Source organism: Phascolarctos cinereus, unplaced genomic scaffold, assembly GCF_003287225.1.
Source record: "Phascolarctos cinereus isolate Bilbo 61053 unplaced genomic scaffold, phaCin_HiC Scaffold_3;HRSCAF=262, whole genome shotgun sequence".
NCBI classification, from domain to species: domain Eukaryota; kingdom Metazoa; phylum Chordata; class Mammalia; order Diprotodontia; family Phascolarctidae; genus Phascolarctos; species Phascolarctos cinereus.
The window spans coordinates 259,549,801-259,570,191 of record NW_027555736.1 but is presented as its reverse complement, the minus strand read 5'-3'; the positions used below and the strand labels follow the sequence as shown (position 1 = coordinate 259,570,191).

Here is a 20,391-nt window from a genome sequence, read left to right as displayed (position 1 = left end):
TTGACCTGTAGGTCTTTTGTTAACAACAGCTATCTGCCAATTCCCTACCAATTTTTAACACTTTCTCCTTGAAATTGCTTTGTATTTACTTTTCTATCCTGAGTACATAATCATATATTATAATTATGTTCAAGAATATACAGAGTTCAGTAATATCTTCCAGGCTATCATAACTAGATTCCTTGAAGGGTACTGTGAATACTATATTCTTAATCCTCTTTTAAAAGAAGTTCTCAGGGTCAGCTAGGTGGCGCAGTGAATAGAGCACCAGCCCTGGAGTCAGGAGGACCTGAGTTTAAATCTGGCCTCAGACACTTATACTGTGTCCCCTGGGTAAGTCATTTAACCCCAATTGCCTAAAAAAAAAAAGTTCTCTATAGTGCCCTAACATAAATGAAAGAAATGTGCCTAGTAATAGCTTTGAAAAAGAAATTCATCTAGGTTAGACTCACATTCATGAAACAAAAATATTCTGAATTCATATTTGTGATTTATCATTAATACATACCAACAAAGGCGCATCCATCAGCTTGAGAAATCGATGAATGTTTAATATAGTCAATGGTTGTTCTAATAGAGTTTTTTGGCACTTCTGAGTCAAGTCTAAGACAAGTTTACAGTGAAAGAAGAAAAGACTTCCAGATATTATATCAGAATTTTCATCCCTAATAATGAAAGACAGATGAAAATATTTACTAAGATTCAATGTACCTGTGCGTTTATGTGTGTGTGTGTGAAGGATCCATGATTTCAATGGTATACGTACTTTTATACCTCCCTGTCTTCTATGCACTGACTATGATCACAACAGATTTTGTTAAAAAAGACAAAAATTTCTATATAAAAGTAAAGGTAGCATAAGTTGGGGTTTTTTTAAGTTACAATATTTTTACCAGAGATGGAAATAAACTTTAATTAACTAACATTATTAAGAATGTTTTCAGAACAACATTATTTTTTCTCCACCAATTTGCAAATGAAATCTTTCAAAAGACAGTTTCTAAACTAAGGTCTAGTAATGGAACAAGAGATTTTTATTTTAATGGAGGAGTATCACTTTCTAGTCAAATTATTTTTTAAAGTACAGTAGTATTTTCATTGAGATATACTAAATGAAAGTATGTAATGAAGTACAAATAAACTTTCTAATCTTACCTTAAACTCAAAACTCATTATGTTTTGAAAGAACAAAAAATCTGATACTACATGGAGATGTGTGTCTATCTTAAATGTGTTACAATTTAGCAACTATGAGAGAAATAATTATTAATAACCAATTACTAATATGGGGGGACCAGGGACTTTTTTTCTCCTTACTATTTCCTCATTTAGTTACTAGGTCAAAGCTGCCTCTGAAGGACTGATGTGGAGATTGGGCTCAATCTTGGGCAGGACCCCACCCATCCAGGAAAGCCTAGTTCTGATAAAAGGGTAAAGATAATATTTTCTAAGTAGAATTCTTACCATAACCCCAGATTGAGTGAAAAGTAATCTTTTTGTCTAGATTGCCCCAAGTAGGGATAATCTGGTTAGAGATGAGTCTATTTGTCAGACATAAGAGTGACATAATCAAAATCAAGTCCCCCAGCCCCTTGTTAGAATAAGCCCACCTGTCATTATAATATTTATTCTTTCATTAATTATTAACCAATTGGAGTTGATTTCTGCATGTTGGGAAAACTCACTCTTTCAAGGGTATTTAACACCCAGCAGCTTCCAAGGTTCCTTTCTGGCTTTTGAGAGTGCCACTGACCTTACATTTTTATTAATTATTTGCTAACCATAATTAATAAATTGATTATTAATTACCTAGAAATTGTGTCTCCTGGACTTTTCATTTCATCACAACTATCGCTTCCTTTCAAGTTTAATAGTTCATTTGAATATAAAAACAATATAGCTCAAAGATAGAAAAGCATTCCTTGAAATAAAAATACCAAAAAGTTAATTCCTCACAGGGCTTCATGATACTCTATTGAACTACTCCCAAAATTAATTTATTCCACTATTACAAAATTTAATAGACACTTCAACCAAACCACAGGCCAGACTGTTGGAATATGGGAAGCAGGGGTAAGACAGGGGATAGGGATTAGATAAAAAGAAATGCTGGCCTCTCTCTTTCTCTCTTGCACAGGCTGGTTCTTTCCCTATCCCCTTCCTGCTCTTAGTATCTCTTTGCCTGTCTTTCTCCTCTCACTTATTACCTTTTCTTTAACTGGTCACAATATGGAACTGTTGTAATGGTTTATATTTTTTCAATACGTTTTATGTTTCTAATTTTCAAATTTCCCCCCTCAACCCTTCCCCTATAAAAAAAAAAATGACATGACTAACCCTAGTTTCATCAACACTCATCAATACTTAGTATGTGGTCCTGGGCTGCTTTCCCTTCACCCCCCTGGAATCAGTGTCCCTAGCTTTTTGTTTTTTCTAAGTTTCCAGATCCTATTCTAATTTTTAAATTGATAGTACTTAAAGTACTAAAAAAAAAAACTTCTGGTAATTCCTGACACTTAAAAACTTGTAGGAATTGTTTCCTTTCTGATAGTATCTCTCAACAAATTGAAATTTGAGTAATATTAATTTTCAAAAGAGAAGAATTAAAAAGTCCCAAGTTGCGATATATGAAAAACAAACAAACAAACTTGGACTTGTAATCAGAAAACCCAGGTTGATATTTAAGAACCATATTATTTTAGAAAAGTCAGAGTCTCTAGGAGCCTCAATTCTCACGTATATACAATAGGAATAATAATAATAATAATAATAATAATGCTTGTACTATCTACTTCATAAGATGTTACAAGAAAATCACTCACCATGTGAATGTGAAGTACTTCAATTTTACACATTACTTTTGTTATCAAAAAAATAACTATAAGCTGGACTGGAAAATAAACATTAATATGAAAACATTCCATGTAAATTATAAATACAGAATAAGACTATTATGGTAGAACAGTAGACTAACAAATTTTTAAAGACTTTCAGGGTGACTGAGGTAATCTGTTAGTCTCTAGTATCCCTATTAGGCCATTTAGGTTAAATATTTTAATAAGCTTTAATTGGATGCTTAGATTATTATCTTGATTATCTAGGCAGAACAGTGTCTTACCAAAAATGCTTTTCTCCAATGGGATGGAGAAATTTTAGTTGTTATAGACATTATGTTGTTTAATTGTTTTGTGTATTTCAACACAGCAGTCATTGGAAAGGAAAATGATATATCAAATTTCTTTCATACATTTATCTCAAAAGATAAATAAGATATTTAAAATTTTAATATAAATATATAAAAACTATTTTAATTTTTAATAACTTTTATAAATTATAATTTTTATAATTATATACAATTATTTTATATAATTTTTTATAAGATATTTTAAAATTTATCTCAAAAGATAAAAACCTAGGTTGCCTTTAAAATATTTATTTTCAGTTATCACAATTGATTTTAAATAAGTGAATAAATGATTAACATTTTTGACAGGTACCTCAAATACATACCCAATTCCTTCCAAAAGGGCAGTTTCTGTAGTTAATACAAACTGATAAGCAGTACCATACACAAAAGCAGTTTCCATTACTGCTCTATGTTCTGAAAAAGATGAGGAAAAGGAAAGTTAGTTTATGTATACAAGGAAGAAAAGAAATAAAAAAATTAGAAAAAAGATTTACAGATGTCAAGGTGGCGAGGTAAGCAGGAAATTGCCATAACTCTCCCATATTCACCTCCGAATAGCCAAAAAGCAGCACCCCCAAATGAATCCTAGAACATCTGAAAAAGCAAAAAGATGGGGTGAAACAATCTTTTAGCCCAAGAAAGTTAGAAGGTTGCCAAAGAAGTTCTGTCTCACTTGAGTAAAAGGGTAGCATAGTCTAGGAAAAGAAGTGTCCCAGCAAGCCCTGCCTCAGCAAAACAGCAGGAGGTCCAGGACCCCAATGTGATGGAGCAGACAAACCCCAATACCAGGAGCCCTCACATGCCTCAGCATAAGCAGGGAAACTGGCAGACTGCCATCTCCAAAATCTGCTGTTTCAGCGTAGCCTGGGGCAAAAGACAGTCTCCAGCAGCTTAACTGCCCAGTGCTTCAGCATAGCCCTCGGCAAAGAGGTAGATGCCAATGCTGGGATCCCCCACATAAGCCAAAACAGCCAGCTGAACAGGCAGGCACCAGTATGTGACACGCTGATTCAGCACCAGGCAAGCTTCACCCCACCCACTCAACACAGCACCAGACAGGAATTTCCACCTTGGGCCTCAAGGCAATATCAATTACAGCATCAGGCAAACAGCCAGGGCCTCTAGGCCCTGGCACAAGAAGCTTGGTAGAGTGCCCCTTAAATCCCAGGAGCAGAGTGCAAATTTAAAAGTAAGGAGAAAGGCCAGAAAAGATGAGTAAGAAAAAAAAATCTAATCTGACTATAGAAACTTATGGTGAGAGGGAAGATCAAGACACAATCTCAAAAGGAGACAACAAAGTAAAAAAACCTATGAGTAAAGCCCCAAAGAAAAATATGGATTGGTCTCAAGCCCAGAAAGAACTCAGAAAGGAGCTTAAAAGTCAAATAAGAGAGACAGAAGAAAAATTGGGGGGAAAAAAGAGAGTCATGCAACAGAATCACAAAAAAAGAGAAAAAAGCTTAGCAAAGGAAGCACAAAAAATGGAAAAAGATGTGTAAAAAGTTCACTGAAGAAAACAACTCCTTAAAAAGTTGGCCAAGGGGAAAAAGAGTACAAAAGCTGACTGAAGAAAACAATTCTTTAAAAATTAGAATCAGGCAAGTGAAAGCTTGCTTATACTCTATAACACATCAAGAATCAATCAAACAAAATCAAAAGAATGAAAAAAATAGAAGAAAATATAAAAGACCTCATTACAAAAACAACTGAGAAAAATAGATACAGGAGAGGTAATGTCAGAATCATTGGACTATTGGATTATCATTGAAAAATGATAACCAAAAAGAGGACCTGGACAGCATCTCTCAAGAAATTATGAAAGAAAACTGCAGTGATATCCTGGAACCAAAGGGCAAAACAGGCATTGAAAGATTCCACCTACTACCTCAAAAAAAGAGATTCCAAAATAAAAACTCCAAAGAATATTATAGCCAAATTTCAGAATTATCAGGTCAAGGAAAAAACACTGTAAACTGGCCAGAAAAAAATAATTCAAATATTAGTGAGCCACAATCAGGATTACACAGGATTTAGCAGCTGCAACATTAAAAGGATCAGAAATCATATAACATGATATTCTGGAAGTCAAAAGAGCTAAGACTACAACCAAGAATCACTTACCTAGTGAAACTGAGCGTAATACTTCAAGGGAAAAAACTGGTCATTCAATGAAAAAGAAGGATTTCAAGCTTTCATAAGAAGACAAGAATTGAACAAGAAAATCTGATCTCCAAAGTCAAGACTCAAGAGAAACATAAAATATAAAAAGGAAAAATAAAACATAAGGGATTCAATGGAACTAAACTGTTCATTGTCCCTACATGGGAAGATGATACTTGTAATTCTATGACTGTACTACTAATAGTACAGCTAGAAGGAATATACATAGATGGAGGGTACAGGTAGAAGGTGGATTTAAGAGAGTCACATAAAAGGGATAAGAAACAGGTGTACGGTAGGTGCAGATGGAAGGGAGAGGCAGAATGGGGAAAATTATTTCACATGAAGAGGCACGAAAGACCTATGACAATGGAGGGGAAGACGGGAGGGTGGCCATGGGCATCATTTGAATATTACATGCATGATAATTGTCTCAAAGAGGAAATAATATACATAATCAGTTGAATATAGGAATATATCTTACTCAACGGGAAAGTAGGAAGAGAAGATATTAAGAAAGGGGGTGGGTGGAAAGGACTGACAGAAGGGAAGACAGATCAGGGGAAGCAGTAGACAGAAGCAAAAAACTGGTGAAGAGGGAAAGAGAGAAAAAAAGCAGGGGGGAAAATAGGATGGAGGGAAATAAACAGGTAGGTACTAATCATAACTTTGAATGTTAAGAGGATGAACTCTCTCATAAAAACAGAAGTAGACGGCAGAGTGGATCAAAAAAACAAAATCCTACAATATGTCATTTACAAGAAACGCACTTGAAGCAGACACACACACAGAGTAAAGAAAAGGGGCTGGAGCAGAATCTATTATGCTTCAGCTGAAGTAAAAAAAAAAAAACAAATGAGTAGCAATCCTGATCTCAAAGAAAATAAAAATGTAAAAAAATCTAATTAAAAGGGATAAGGAAGGAAAATATATCTTGCTAAAAGGTACCATAGACAATGAAGTAATATCAATATTAAACATACATGCACCAAGTAGTATAGCATCCAAATTTGTAAAGTTAAGAGCATTATAGAAAGAAATAGCCAGCAAAACTATACTGGGGGGTGGGGGGAACTCTACTGTCCCCTGTCCTACCCTGATAAATCCAACCAAAAGAAAAAGGAAAAAAGAAATCAATGAGGTGAATATAATATTAGAAAAGTTAGATATGACAGATCTTTGGAGAAAACTGAATGCAAAACAGAAAAGAATATACCTTTTTCTCTGTAGCACATGGTACCTACACAAAAACTGACCATGTATTAGGGCATAAAAATACAAAATAAAATGTAGAAAGCAAAAAAATTATTAAATTTAGTCTTTTCAGATCATAATACAATAAAAAATTACATTCAAAAAAGGATTGTGGAAAGATGGATTAAAAATTAAATGGAAACTAAATAATCTAGTTCTCAAGAATGAGTAGGTCAAAGAACAAATCACAGAAACAATCAATGATTTCATGAAAGAAAATAACAACAATGAGACAACATACCAAAATTTACAGAATACAGCCAATTTCATTTCTCTAAATTTTTACATCAACAAAATAGAGAAAAAGCAGATAAATGAACTGGGCATGAAAATAAAAAAACTAAAAGAACAACAAATAAAAAATCTTCAATTGAGCATTAAGTAAGAAATCCTTAAAACTAAAGGTGAGATTAATAAAATTAAAAGTAAGAAAACTATTGAGCTAATAAAACTAAAAGCTGGTTTTATGAAAAAATAAAATAAAATAGATCAGCTATTAGTTAACTTGACTTAAAAAAAAAGAAAATCAAATATCCAGTATCAAAAATGAAACAGTTGAAATCACCAGCAATGAAGAAGAAATTAAATAATCCTTGGGAAATACTTTGCCCAACTTTTTTGCCATTAAATCTGACAACCTGGGGGCTACTAGGTGGCACAGTGGATAGAGCACCAGCCCTGGAGTCAGGAGGACCTGAGTTTAAATCCAGTCTCAGACACTTACTAGCTAGTTGTGTGGCCCTGAGCATGTCACAACCCCTATTGCCTCCAAAATAATAATAATAATAAATCTGACAACCTAGCAAAATCAATGAACATTTACAAAAATATAAATTACATAGATTAAAAGCTGAGGAAATAAAATGCCTAAATCATCCCATTTTAGAAAAAGAAATTGAACTAACCATTAATGAACTCTCTAAGAAAAAATCTCCAAGGACATATGGGCTCAACAAGTCATTTCTACCAAGCATTTAAAGAACAGTTAATTCTAATATTATATAAACAATTTGGGAAAAATGGTGAAAGAGGCTTGCCAAATTTCTTTTATGACACAAATATGATGCTGATACCTAAACCAGGAAGAGCTGAAACACAGAAAGAAAATTATAGACCAATTTCCTTAATGAATATTGATGTAAAAATTTTGAACAAAATACTATCAAGGCAATTACAGCAATATATCACAAGGAACATATACCACGACCAGATGAGATTTACAGGAATGCAAGGCTAGTTCAATATTAGGGAAACCATCAATATAATTGACTGTATTGATAACAAAACCAACAGAATTCAGATGATTTTGAAGAAAATAGATGCAGAAAAAGCTTTTGACAACACACAGCACTCCTTCCAATTGAAAAGATGAGAGAACAAAGGACCTTAAAATGATAAGCAGTATCCATCTAAAACCATCAGCAAGCATTATCTGTAATGGGGATAAACTTTAAGCCTTCCCTATAAGATCTGGGTGAAGCAAGTATGCCTAGTATTACCTTTATTATTCTAAACAGTATTAGAAATGGTAGCTACAGCAATAAAAGAAGAAAAAGAAATCAAAGGAATTAGAATAGGAAATGAGGAGACAAAATTATCACTCTTTGCAGATGATATGATGGTACACTTAAGAGAATCCTACAGAATCAACTAAAAAACTGCTACAAACAATTAACAACTTTACCAAAGTTGCAAGATATAAGATAAGATATAACTTTATCTTACATCATTAGCATTTCCTTATTATTTCTTTTATTTTTACAGCCAATATCTCTGATAAAGACCTCATTTCTAAAATATGTAGACAACTGAGTCTAATTTATAAGAACACAAGTCATTCCCCAACTGATAAATCGTCAAGAAATATGAACAGGCAGTTTTCAAATAAACAAATTAAAGCTATCTATAGTCATATGAAAAAATGCTGTAAATCACTACTGATTAGAGAAATGCAAATCAAACCAACTGTAAGGTACCACACATCATACCTATCAGATTGGCTAAGATGACAAAACAGGAAAATTATAAATGTTGGAGAAGATATGGAAAAAATGGAACACTAATGCATTATTGGTGGAGTTGTGAAATGATCCAACCATTCTGGAGAGCAATTTGGAACTATGCCCAAAGGGCTATAAAAGTGTGCATACTCTTTGACCCAGCAATACCACTTCTAGATCTGTATCCCAAAGAGATCATAAAATTGGGGAAAGGACCCACATGTACAAAAATATTTATAGCAGTTCTTTTTGTGGTGGCCAAGAATTGGAAATTGAGGGGATGACCATCAATTGGGGAATGGCTGACCAACAGAGAGAGCAAATAGCATGCTTCCATCTGCATTCAGACTCCATAGTTCTTTCTCTGTATGTGGATAGCATTTTCCATCATGAGTCTTTTGGAACTGTCTTAGAACATTGCATTGCTGAGAGGAGTTAAGTCTATCAAAGTTGGTCATCACACAATGTTGCCGTTACCACATACGATGTTCTCCTGGTTCTGCTCACTTTACTCAGCATCAGTTCATGTAAGTCTTTCCAGGTCTTTCTGAAGTCCACTTACTCATCATTTCTTATGGAAAAATAGTGCTTCATTACATTCCTACACCACAACTTGTTCAGCCATTCCCCAAAGCAGAAATTATGAAAATTAAAGAGATTAATAAAATTGAAAGTTAAAAAGCCCCCTGAATTGATAAATTTAACTAGGAGACTTTTTTAAACTAAAAAAAATAGATATTTATTCAACCCAATTACTTTAAAAAGAAAGGAAAATCATATTATGGTTTGACATTTATTCACATGAAAAAGGAGAACTTAAAATAATTGAAGTGGAAATAAACAAAATTATTAGAAACTATTTTGTCCAAATATGTGCTAAAAAAAAAACAACTGATGACTTAAAGTAGATAAATGCTTAGAAACATAAAATACTCAATTAACAAAAGAAGTGAGACTAACCCAATATCAGAAAAAGAAATTGGATAAGTCATAAATAAATGCCAAAAGAAGTGAATTCAATCAAACATTCAAAGATTCTAATACTACATGAACAACTATTTATAATAACAAGAAAATAAAGCACCCTTCTAATCTTTTTCTCTGTTACATATGTGGTCTTTATGCTTAAATCAGAAAGAGATGGATAAAGAAGATAAAGAAAACTACAGACAACTATCCCCATTAAATATTAATGCAAAAAATTAAATAATTAGCAAGTAGACTACAATAACATATTAGAAAGATCATACACTATCATGAGACCAGGCTTATACCAGGAAGGTAGGGTTGATTCAACACAATGAAAACTATAAATATAAAAATACAAATAACTATAAATATAAATAAAAAGTATTAATATAAAAAATATAAAACCATGTTAACAATGTAAATTATAAACAGATGATTATATTAATAGATGCTAAAAGACTTTTGATAAAATCCAACACTTTCTATTGAAAATGTTAGAAATCATAGGAATAAATAGACCTGTCCTTAATACAATATTTACCTAAATCCAGAAGCAAACACTATATGGAATGGAGAAAAGTTAGAAGTCTTTACAATATGATTGGAGGTCAAGCAAGGATTTCTATCATATGTCTATTTAACATGGAAGAGGGAAAGGAGAAGCAAGGGAAAGAGAATAAGGAGAAGATAGAGGAGGATGGGGAGAAGAAAGAAAAAGAAAGAGAGAGAGAGAAGAGAGAGAGAGAGAGCGAGAGAGAGAGAGAGAGAGAGAAAGAAAGAAAGAAAGAAAGAAAGAAAGAAAGAAAGAAAGAAAGAAAGAAAGAAAGGAGAGGAAAGAGGAGGAGGAAAAGGAAAAGAATAAAAAGGAGGAGAAAGAAGATGATGAAGAAGAAGATGATGATGATGGAAGAGGTGGAGAAGAAACTGAGAGGATAAGCACCAACAAAGAGGAAACAACTTATTTCTATTTTTTTACAGCATATGATCATGGACTTAGGTAATCCTCTAGAGTCAACTAAAAATTAATTGAAATAACAAATAAAGCAAGGTTGAAGGACATAAGATAAATTCACATAAGTTATCCCCATTCAAAGAGGTCAAATCAATCAATATTTAAAGAAATTAATTCCGGCTATTCACTGTAAAGTCAAATACTGTAGCTGAGGCTTAAATACTTTGGCCACATAATGAGAAGATGGGACTCACTGGAAAGACCCTGATGTTGGGAAAGATTGAAGGCAAAAGGAAAAGGGGACAGCAAAGGATGAGACAGATAGATATTATCATGGAAACAATAAACATGAAGTTGGACAGACTTCAAGAGACAATATAAGATAGAAAAGCCTACAGTGCTATGGTCCATATGGTCCAAAGAGTCAGACACAACTGAAAAACTACACCACAAAAATTATAACCAAAGAACAGGAGGAAGAGCTAGAAAAAGGAATTTTATTCAAAATAATTTAAAAACTTACAAAATATCTAGGAATGTACTTTCAAATTTTACCCAGAAACTATATAAGTTGAATTACAAAACATTCTTTGAAGTCATAAAGACAGACTTAAATAATTCAAAAAATACCACTTGTTCATAGGTAGATTGAGCCAGTATGATAAAAATGGTAATACTGCCTAAATTAATTTACTTAATCAATGCCACACCGAAATACCAAAAGAAGTTTTTATAGACAGAAAAAGTAATATCAAAATGATACCCAAAAATATACCAAAATTCATGAGACAAAAGGTAAAAAATCCTAAGAATATTAGTTTTTAAAAGTGAGAGGTCTATAAGTGCCAGATTTCAAACTGTACTACAAAGCATTAATAATTTAAACTATTTAGTCCTGATTTAAAAAAGAGAGGTTGATAGGTAGAACAGAATAGGTATACAACAGAAGAAAACAAGCATAGGAGAGAAGAGAGTTTGATAAACCCAAAGATTCTAGTTATTGGGGGAAAGACTCATATTTGACAAAAATTTCTGGAAAAAAACTTCTGAACTGGACTCTGGCCCATGCATGCATAAAAGTATTCACCAATAAATGCTTCTGGGTTGCACTTGAACCGTGCCTCTGTTCCCTCTATTCAGGCAGATGCTGTACCACAATTAGTTATCCTTAAGCTCATCCTCACCATGTCACTACCCTACTCACAACCCCCAGGGACTCCCAATTGCTACTAGGATACAGTACAGGGTATTTGAACTCTTGTTGAAGTTCGATGCTATTAAAGGTTAAATGTTGGGTAGAGCCAAGATGGCAGAGTAGTGAAAGCTCTCCAATCATTCCTTTCTAAACAAAGTTAAAATAATGACTTAAATTGAATTCTCAAGCAACACAGTCAACAAAAAGTCAGGGTAAGATTTTTTTTAAGCCAAAGACAACTTAGGAGGTTGAAAGAGAGGTCTGTGAAAATACAGTAGGAATTAGCAGGAATGTACACAGCAGCAACACCAACTGTAAGTCTTAGAGGCAGCTGCAGCAGCAGCAACAATAGCAGCTAATTAGATAAGAAAATCATAACTTTAAAATAAAGTTCAAAGTCAAGAAATGGGTTAGGGAAAAGAGCAAACAACAACAAAAAAAGAACCTGAGTATAAAAAGCTACTATGGTGACAGGGAAGATCAAGACATAAACTTAGAAGTAAAAAATGTAAAAACAGCTACAAACAAAGCATCAAAGAAAAATGAAAATTGGACACAAATCCCAAAAAAGAATTCCTAGTAAAACTGAGTATAATTCTTCAGGAGAAAAAGAAATAGAAATGAAATGAAATAATGAATTAATGAAATAGAGGACCTTCAAGTTTCCTGATGAAAAGAACAGAGCTGAATAAAATATTTGACATTCAAACAAAAACTAAAAAGAAGCACAAGAAAGGTAAATACAAGAGAAAAATCATAAGAGATTTAATAACGTTAAATTGCTTACATTCACAAACGGGAAGATGATACATGTAACTCTTAAGAACTTTATCATCATTAGGGCAGTTAGAAGGAATCTACATAAACAGAGGGCATGAGTGTGAGTCAATTATGATGGTACGATCTCAAAAAAACTAAGAGGTGAGAAAGAGGGATGCACTGGGAAAAGGGTGAAATTTATCTCACATAAAGGAGGCATGCAAAAGAGAGCTTTTATACTAGAGGGGAAATGGGAGTTGGGGGATGGGCAACACTTAAACCTCACTCTAATCTGAAGTGGTTCAAAGAAAGAAAAATATATATAAAACTCAGTTGGGTATGGAAATCTATCTAACCCACCAGGGAAGTATGAGTGGAAAAAGCCATATTGGGAATGTGGGGAAGTGAAAAGGAGAGTGGATTAAGGGAGGCAGAGTCAAAAGTAAAAGAAACTTAGAGGCAGGGGAGAGAGAGGGGGGGGGAGAGAGAGGAGAGAGAGAGAGAGAGAGAGAGAGAGAGAGAGAGAGAGAGAGAGAGAGAGAAAATGGAGAAAATAGGATAAAGGGAAATACATACCCATAAAATGGAAGTGGAGAGCAGAACAGATTAGAAAGTAAAATCCCATAATATGTGGCTTACAAGAAATACAATTGAAACAAGAAGACAAGCACAAAATTAAAATAAGGGGCTGAAAAAGAATCTATTTTGCTTCAGGTGAAATAAAAAAGGAAGAAGTAGCAATCACAACCTCAGACAAATAAAACTAGGAACTGGTTTTATAAAAAATAAAATAAAATCAATCAATCATTGGTTTTTAAAAAAGAAAGAAGAAAACTACATTACCAGTATCAAAAATGAAAAGGGTAAATGAAGCCAAAAATCAAGGCAATTATTGGGAGCTGTTTTTCCCTATAACATCTAAGTGACATGGATAACTATTTCTAACTGCAAGTTATCAGGATTAACAGAAGAAGAAACAGAATACTTAAATAACCCAATCTTAGAAAAAGAAACTGAATAAGCCACAAATGAACAACACTATGAATATCAGTATTTCAACATAAATTCCTAAGCAATCACCTTCTTGCTTGTAGCCTTTCCTACTGCTATGGTTAATACCAAGAATTGCCCTGTACTACCACCCACTCAATATGCTCTGCCTCACCAGCTAGAATAGCTGTACCTCAGTGGAAACCTTATGTGTGTATGCTTGGGGGTCAGAGGGTGAAAAATTAAATTACTACCACTTTAAAGAACTTGGATGAGGGATAAGCCCAATTCTTCCTAATGGACTTGGGGGTTTCCTCTCACCACAATAGCCAGGAAATCAAGCTATTTCCAACAAATATCACCATCTCTAGTCCTCCAAGCCTTCTCTGGGGAGTATAGTACTGGCAGTAATATGGAAAGGGCTCATCAGTTCCAGATTATCACAAGAAAAGGACAATAATGGACCTGTCACTGCCCATGGCAGTGCCCATTACACTGGGAGCCATGTCACTCCCTGTTCCAATTCAGCTAGTTCCTGCTACCACTAGTAACCACTCCATTTCCTGTTGCCATTAGGGCCTATCCCAGTGCCCACTGCCACACTGCTAGAATTTAAGCACTGGCCCCTGTGCTAAGGTCTAGAAATGCCTTCTTGATGCCAGAACAAGCAATAATATCCCTCTGTTCTAGAACCTGAAAACTATCCCTGGGCTAACCTGAAAACTGCTCCCAAGTCCATATTGGAGCATTCAGTACATCATTGTCTCCCTTTGCCGGGTGCTGCCACTACTGTGGCTTTGCCCCAGTATGGCTTTGCCTCAGTATGGCTTTGCCTCCCTATACCAGAACCTGAGTACTATGCTTGAATTGGACTGAGCTTAGCCCACCCCATCCCCATACCATCCCTGAACACTATGAATGCTATAGCCTGAGTTTTTCTTTCCCTCCTATATAGCGGCCAGAAAGTTAGCATGGATGCTGCCACCCTTGTGCCAGGTACTGCCACTGCTGGAGCCTTAGTTGTTCTAGTATGTAAGCTGCACACTTCTGTAAGAGATACCACTCTTGAGGGCTAAGCTTTGCTCCCCTTATTCCAGCATATGAGCACTGCCACTTCTGCTACCAATGCCCCTGTGTCAGATCAAGTGCTGCTGTAGGTGCTACCATGGCTTAAACTCAGCCTCACTATGTCAGGTTAAATGCTCGTCTGGGAGTTATTAATGCTCCCTTGGGCTCTAGCGCTATTCCCCTATGCTAGGGCCCACACTTGAGGGGCACCTCATACACCCTTTTTTACTAGAAGTTCCAGAAGATTACACCCTGTTCTTGGAAAATGAATTGCAGTGCATTTGTACATTCTTCTACAGCCTCAATTGCAAAAACATCTCTGAGCTCTCTAAGAGTACTGTGTGTGTGTCTATGTATCTATATCTATACATGTATCTATGTACAGACATACACACATACGTGTTGTATCATCTCCCCAATTAGAATATGAACTCCTTGAGGGTAGGGACTGTTTCCACTTCTTGGTATACCTGGAGCTTCCCTGGAGCTTTGCACAGTGCTTGGCACAAAGTAAACTAATGTTTGTTAATTCACTGATTATTTTTGAAAAATGACTCAGAAAAGAAAAATGCAGCCATTAAGGCAATCCACCAACAATGTACATCTCACATGTATCTTTTTAAATAAAAATTCTTTTTCCACAAAGATCTACCTTCTCTCCCTCACTTTCTTCCCACCTTCACTGAGAAAGCAAAAAAAAAAACAAAACTCTGTTATAAACATGTATAGACAAGCTAAATAAATTTCCACAAAAGGCATATGCAAAAATAATGTCTCAATCTGCACTCTGAGTCCATCACCTCTCTATTGGGAAATAAATGACATGTCTCATCATGAGTCCTCTGGAACCGTGACTGTTCATTATCAAAGTTGTTTGTCTTTACAATGTTGTTGTTGTGTAAACTGTTTTATCCCAGGTATATGTCTTAAGATTATACAACATTCTTTGAAAGACAGAAACAGAAGTAAATTTGTTCCATGATCCTTGGGCTATAAATATCAAATAAGCTTGTCAAAGGTCTTCCTAAAAGGCAAGTGCCTATAACTGAAGAAAATGTTCAAAATGTAGTTTGATCGGGACAAAAGACAATAGGGCTACTATCATTTTTCTCAGATAGTATTTCTCTCTTAAAATAATTGAAAAAGGTGAAGACTTTTTTTTAAATGGACATTCACTATTGAATCATGTTTATCTTACACTTTACTAAAACCCCAAAACATTTTCCACAGGGACCATTTTCTAAGTATGTCTCCCCAGTCCTGTACTCATGCAGCTAAATTTTTTAAGCAAAACACAGGGCCTTGGACTTATCTCTAGTACTATCATTATTATTATCCCACTGTTGTAGCCTTATGAGGTCTTTTTCGGTTCTTGACTGAGATCCAGTCTGTAATCTAATATCTCCTCCAGATTTATGTCACCTCAAATTCCACTAGCATCCCCCATTTATACTTTTATCCAAGGTACTGATAAGATACTAGCTATTATCTTATAAGAGAAACTAGTCTGGACAATGGAATAAACCGGACAATGAAAGGTTTTGTTGTTGTTCATTCATTTCAGTCATGTCTGACTGACTATTCATGACCCCATTTGGGGTTTTCTTGGCAAAGATACTGAAGTGGTTTGCCATTTCCTTCCCCAGTTCATTTTACAGATGAAGAAACAGAGGCAAACAGGGTTAAGTGATTTGCACAGGGTCACACAGGTAATATGTCTAAGGCCACATTTGAACTCAGGTCTTCCTGACTCCAGGTCCAACACTCCATCCACTGCACCACCTAATTGCCCCACAATGAAAGGTAATATGGTATAAAAAGCATGGGACTGAAGGGGCAGAGAATCACAGAATTTCAGAATTGGAAGAGAATGCAGTGACTTTATTTCAACCTATGCAGGAAAATGAATCCCTTCTACAACATTGCGCTTTAGGATGTTAGAAAGTTTGTCTCTGCAACTTCTACCTACTCTCAATTCTGTGGTCTGCAATGAAGTGAAGAAACTCCCAGAATCCTAGTGGCAGAAGAGTGGATATGTGCAATGACAAAAAGAGGAACGACTGTAGCCCAATGCTTACTATAATTTAGAATTGAGTGACCCCTCCATATTACCGCAAGTAACCAGAACTTATTGTACAATTCTTCCCCAGGAGGGCTTGGAAGGCCAGGGAAGGGCTTTCTTAACTGGCAATAAGAGCGAGATTTTAAAAAAGGTGTTTACCCAGGTCCCATAGAATGGCAACTGGCAATTTCTAGGATAAAATGAATACAGTGGAGTCACATAACATAATTAATATAACTGACTTCAATTATATACACTGTGTAAAAAAGAGAGAAAAGGAAGTAAATAAGCATTTTTTCATGTACACTATGTGACATTTTTTAATGTATACTATGTGCTAAGCACTTTAAAAATATTATCTCATTTGATCCTCACAACAACTCTGAGAGGTAGGTGTTATTATCCCTATTTCACAGTTGAGGAAACTGGGACAAAGAGAAGTTAAATGACTTGTCTTCTTGACTCCAGGGAGGAAAGAAGGGAAAGAGAAAGAGACAGAGTAAGAACAATTAATACAGAGCAGGTAATTCTATACCCACTATTCCACTGAATGAGCGTGGCTAAAGTTAGGGTATGGCTTGCCAACTTCCCTTACCCACTTCCAAAATCAGTTAAATTTGGAGATTTCCCACAGAGAGTATAATTTTGACAATACATGTTTTATTTTTCTTTACATGCTGATTTTCGAGATCAATTTCACCTTAAGCCACAGGTCCACTGTAATTAGTCAATATTAATTCAATGCCACAGAATAACAGAGTAACAAAATTAAAAAGCAGACAAGATCTACAAAATATATTTTCAAGTTTGAGACTATGGTCATGATCTCCTGTTTTACTTACCTTCTACACAGTTACACAAATATAGTGACACAACAAAATTAAAAGTTTTACTTCATACCTGGTGTTCCAATTGCTCTCACATATATGAGGGCAATATTTGTTTTTCCCTTCATAGCATTTTCTATATTTTCAAAGTCCTCTAGTGAAGTAATATATTTTATTTCATTAAATAGAAGTGCACTGCGAAAGAAAAAAAATTTAGTTTATGTACATTCCTTCCAAAAAAGAATAAGATAAAACAATTAAGTCAACCTATCTCAAACCTCTGATTCCATAACAGTGGCAAAGAGAATCAATTTAAAAATCACAAAACAAATATACCACCTCCATTTAGTTCTAAAATTAATCAATAACAAGAAAATCAGAACTATTCTACTTGGTAAGATACAGAATCTTCATCAGTAGTCTACACTTACAGTGACAACAAGGTACAATTCATAGGACAGCAAGATTGGCTTCCATGACATCAGTTCAATTCAACTCAATATTCTTTAAGTGTCTACAATTGAAGCAAAGTACTAGTAGGTACTAATGATAAAAAGATAAAAATTACAGTCTCCTGCCCTTTAGGAACAAGGTGGAGATATAACACATACACAAATAATTATAATATAAAGTAAGATATAATAGAGGCAAAAGAAAAGTTCTCTAGCAAAATTTGATGAGAAAAAAATCACTTTCAGTTGGCTAGATCAAGGAAAGTTTCATAAGAAGATGATACCTAACCTAGATTGGGAAGGAGGAGAAAAATGTCAAAAATAGGAAATGAGGAAGAAATGCATTCCACATACTGGATGAATTTGCCAATATTCTAGTTAAAGTAGGTAGTAAAGCATACTATCCTAATATTCTCAAATAACCCCTTATAAAACTATCATCTATTAACATGTAAAATCTTCTTTAATATATTTATATTTTTAGATTATACTACCTTGTATGTATACTACCTTGTAAGTTCTGTAAATTTACTGCCCATTGTATAAAGTAGTACTTAAACATCATTTAAGTCATCTTTTGAACCCTTTAGAAGCAGCTAGGTCACATGATGGATAGACTGTCAGTCCTGGAGTCAAGAAGACAGTTCCAATCTGGCTTCAGACACTTACTAGCTATGTGACCCTAGGCAAATTATGTAAATTCAGTCTGATTCAATTTCTTCAACTGTAAAATGGGGATAATAACCAGCATCAACCTCCCGGGTGAATATAAGAAAAAAATAATATTTGTAAAGTGACAGTCTCAATTTTCTGAGACACATAAATCAGAATGATACTCAATAAGCACTTGGGTACCAAAACACAAAAATTAACTCAAAAACTAAAATACTACTTTATATATAAAAATTGAATCACATTTTCTATTTTGTTTCTAATACCTTTTCTAATTTCATCACTTTTGTGATAAGAAAAAAATTAAACTGATTATATTTTAATGGCCAATCAATAAATATTTATTATGCATGTGCTATGTGCCCAGAAGTGTGCTAAGTGCTATTCTATTCCAACACAAAAAAAGATAAAAGGCCTCAAGGAGTTCACAATCTAATGAGGAAAACAATGTGCAAATAACTGAACAAACAAGTTATTTATAGTATAAACTGGAGATAATGGATAGAAAGAGGCACTAAAATTAAAAAGAGCAGAAAAAGTTTCCTGAAGGAGGTGGGATTTTAGCTAGGGCTTGAAGCCAAGAGGTAGAGATGAGGAGGAAGAGATGAGGTAGAGCATTTGAGGCCTGATAGATAGCCAGTGAAAATGCCCAGAGTGAGGAGACCGATACCATCGGATCACTGAGTATGGGGAAGAGGGACATGGGGAAGGACATCTGAAAGGAGAATTCAGGGGAAGGGGGCATGTAAGTTATAAGACGACCAGAAAAGCAGAGGGGTGAAAACATGTTATGAAGGGCTTTGAGGTAAAAAATGGCATTTTATATTTCATCCAGGAAATGATAGGGAATCACTGGAACATACTGAGTAGTGAGAAGGGTGTGACATGATAAGATTTTTACTTTAGGATGATCACTTCAGCAGTTGGGTGGAAGATGGACTGGAGTGGGGAGATATTTGTGGCAGGGGGACCACCAAGCAGACTATTATTGCAGTAATCCCGGTATGAGGTGATCAGGGCCTGTGCCAGGTTGGTGGCAATGTCACATAATAGGAAAAGGCATATATAAAAGATGTTACCAAGAAAAACTTAGCAGGCCTTGGCAACAGACTGGACTTGGGGGAAGAGGGATATGTGAAAGAGAGTGAGAAGTCTAGAATGACACCTAAGTTGTAAGCCTTGGTAGTACCCTCAACAGTAATAGGGAAGTTTGGAAGAGGGGAGGGTTTAAGGGAAAAGATAATGGGTTCAGACTTGGACACGTTGAGTTTAAGATGTCTACAGGATATCCAGCTGGAGATAAGAGACTAGAAGTCGGCAGAGATGTTAGTGTCAAATGAGCAAATTTGAGAATCATTGGCATGATGATTTAATCCATGATAATTTAATCCATTGAGAGTTAATGAGATTACTAAGGAAAACAGTACAGCAGAAGAAGACAAAAGGGTCCTGTGGAACACCCATGATTAGTAGGCCCTTTCCTGGATGAAGATCTAGGAAAGAAAAGAAGTGGGGAGATAGGTAGGATGAGAATCAGGAGAGAATGGTGTCCTGAAAACCTAGAGAAAAGACAGTATCAAGGGGAAAAGGATAACTGACAGTATAAAAGGGTCCAAAGAGGTCAAGAAGAATGAGGATTGAGAAAAGCCCATCAGATTTGGCAATAGTTAGTAATTTCGGAGAGACTGTAAAGAGTTTAAGAAGAAAGTGAGAAGTGAGGAAGTAAAGGTACCTATTATTACAGATGGCCTTCTCAAGGAGTTTAGCCACAAAAGGCAGGTGGGATATAGGCTAATGGTGGGGATGGATTGATCAAGTAAGGATTTTTTGAGAATGGGGGAGAC

General features: G+C 35.0%; 1 protein-coding gene across 4 annotated transcripts in view; it reads right to left on the bottom strand.

Annotated features, from left to right (window-relative positions):
• Window positions 1–20,391, bottom strand: part of TXNDC16 (thioredoxin domain containing 16) — a 174,413-nt gene that overhangs the window by 104,411 nt on the left and 49,611 nt on the right. For all 4 annotated transcript variants that reach the window (XM_020974852.2, XM_020974853.2, XM_020974854.2 and 1 more), the window contains 3 exons: window positions 17,497–17,618; window positions 3,511–3,601; window positions 509–665 (listed from right to left, as the gene is read on the bottom strand). In XM_020974852.2, coding sequence (XP_020830511.1) covers window positions 509–665; window positions 3,511–3,601; window positions 17,497–17,618 — 370 coding nt within the window. The remainder of the gene's footprint in view (window positions 1–508; window positions 666–3,510; window positions 3,602–17,496; window positions 17,619–20,391) is intronic.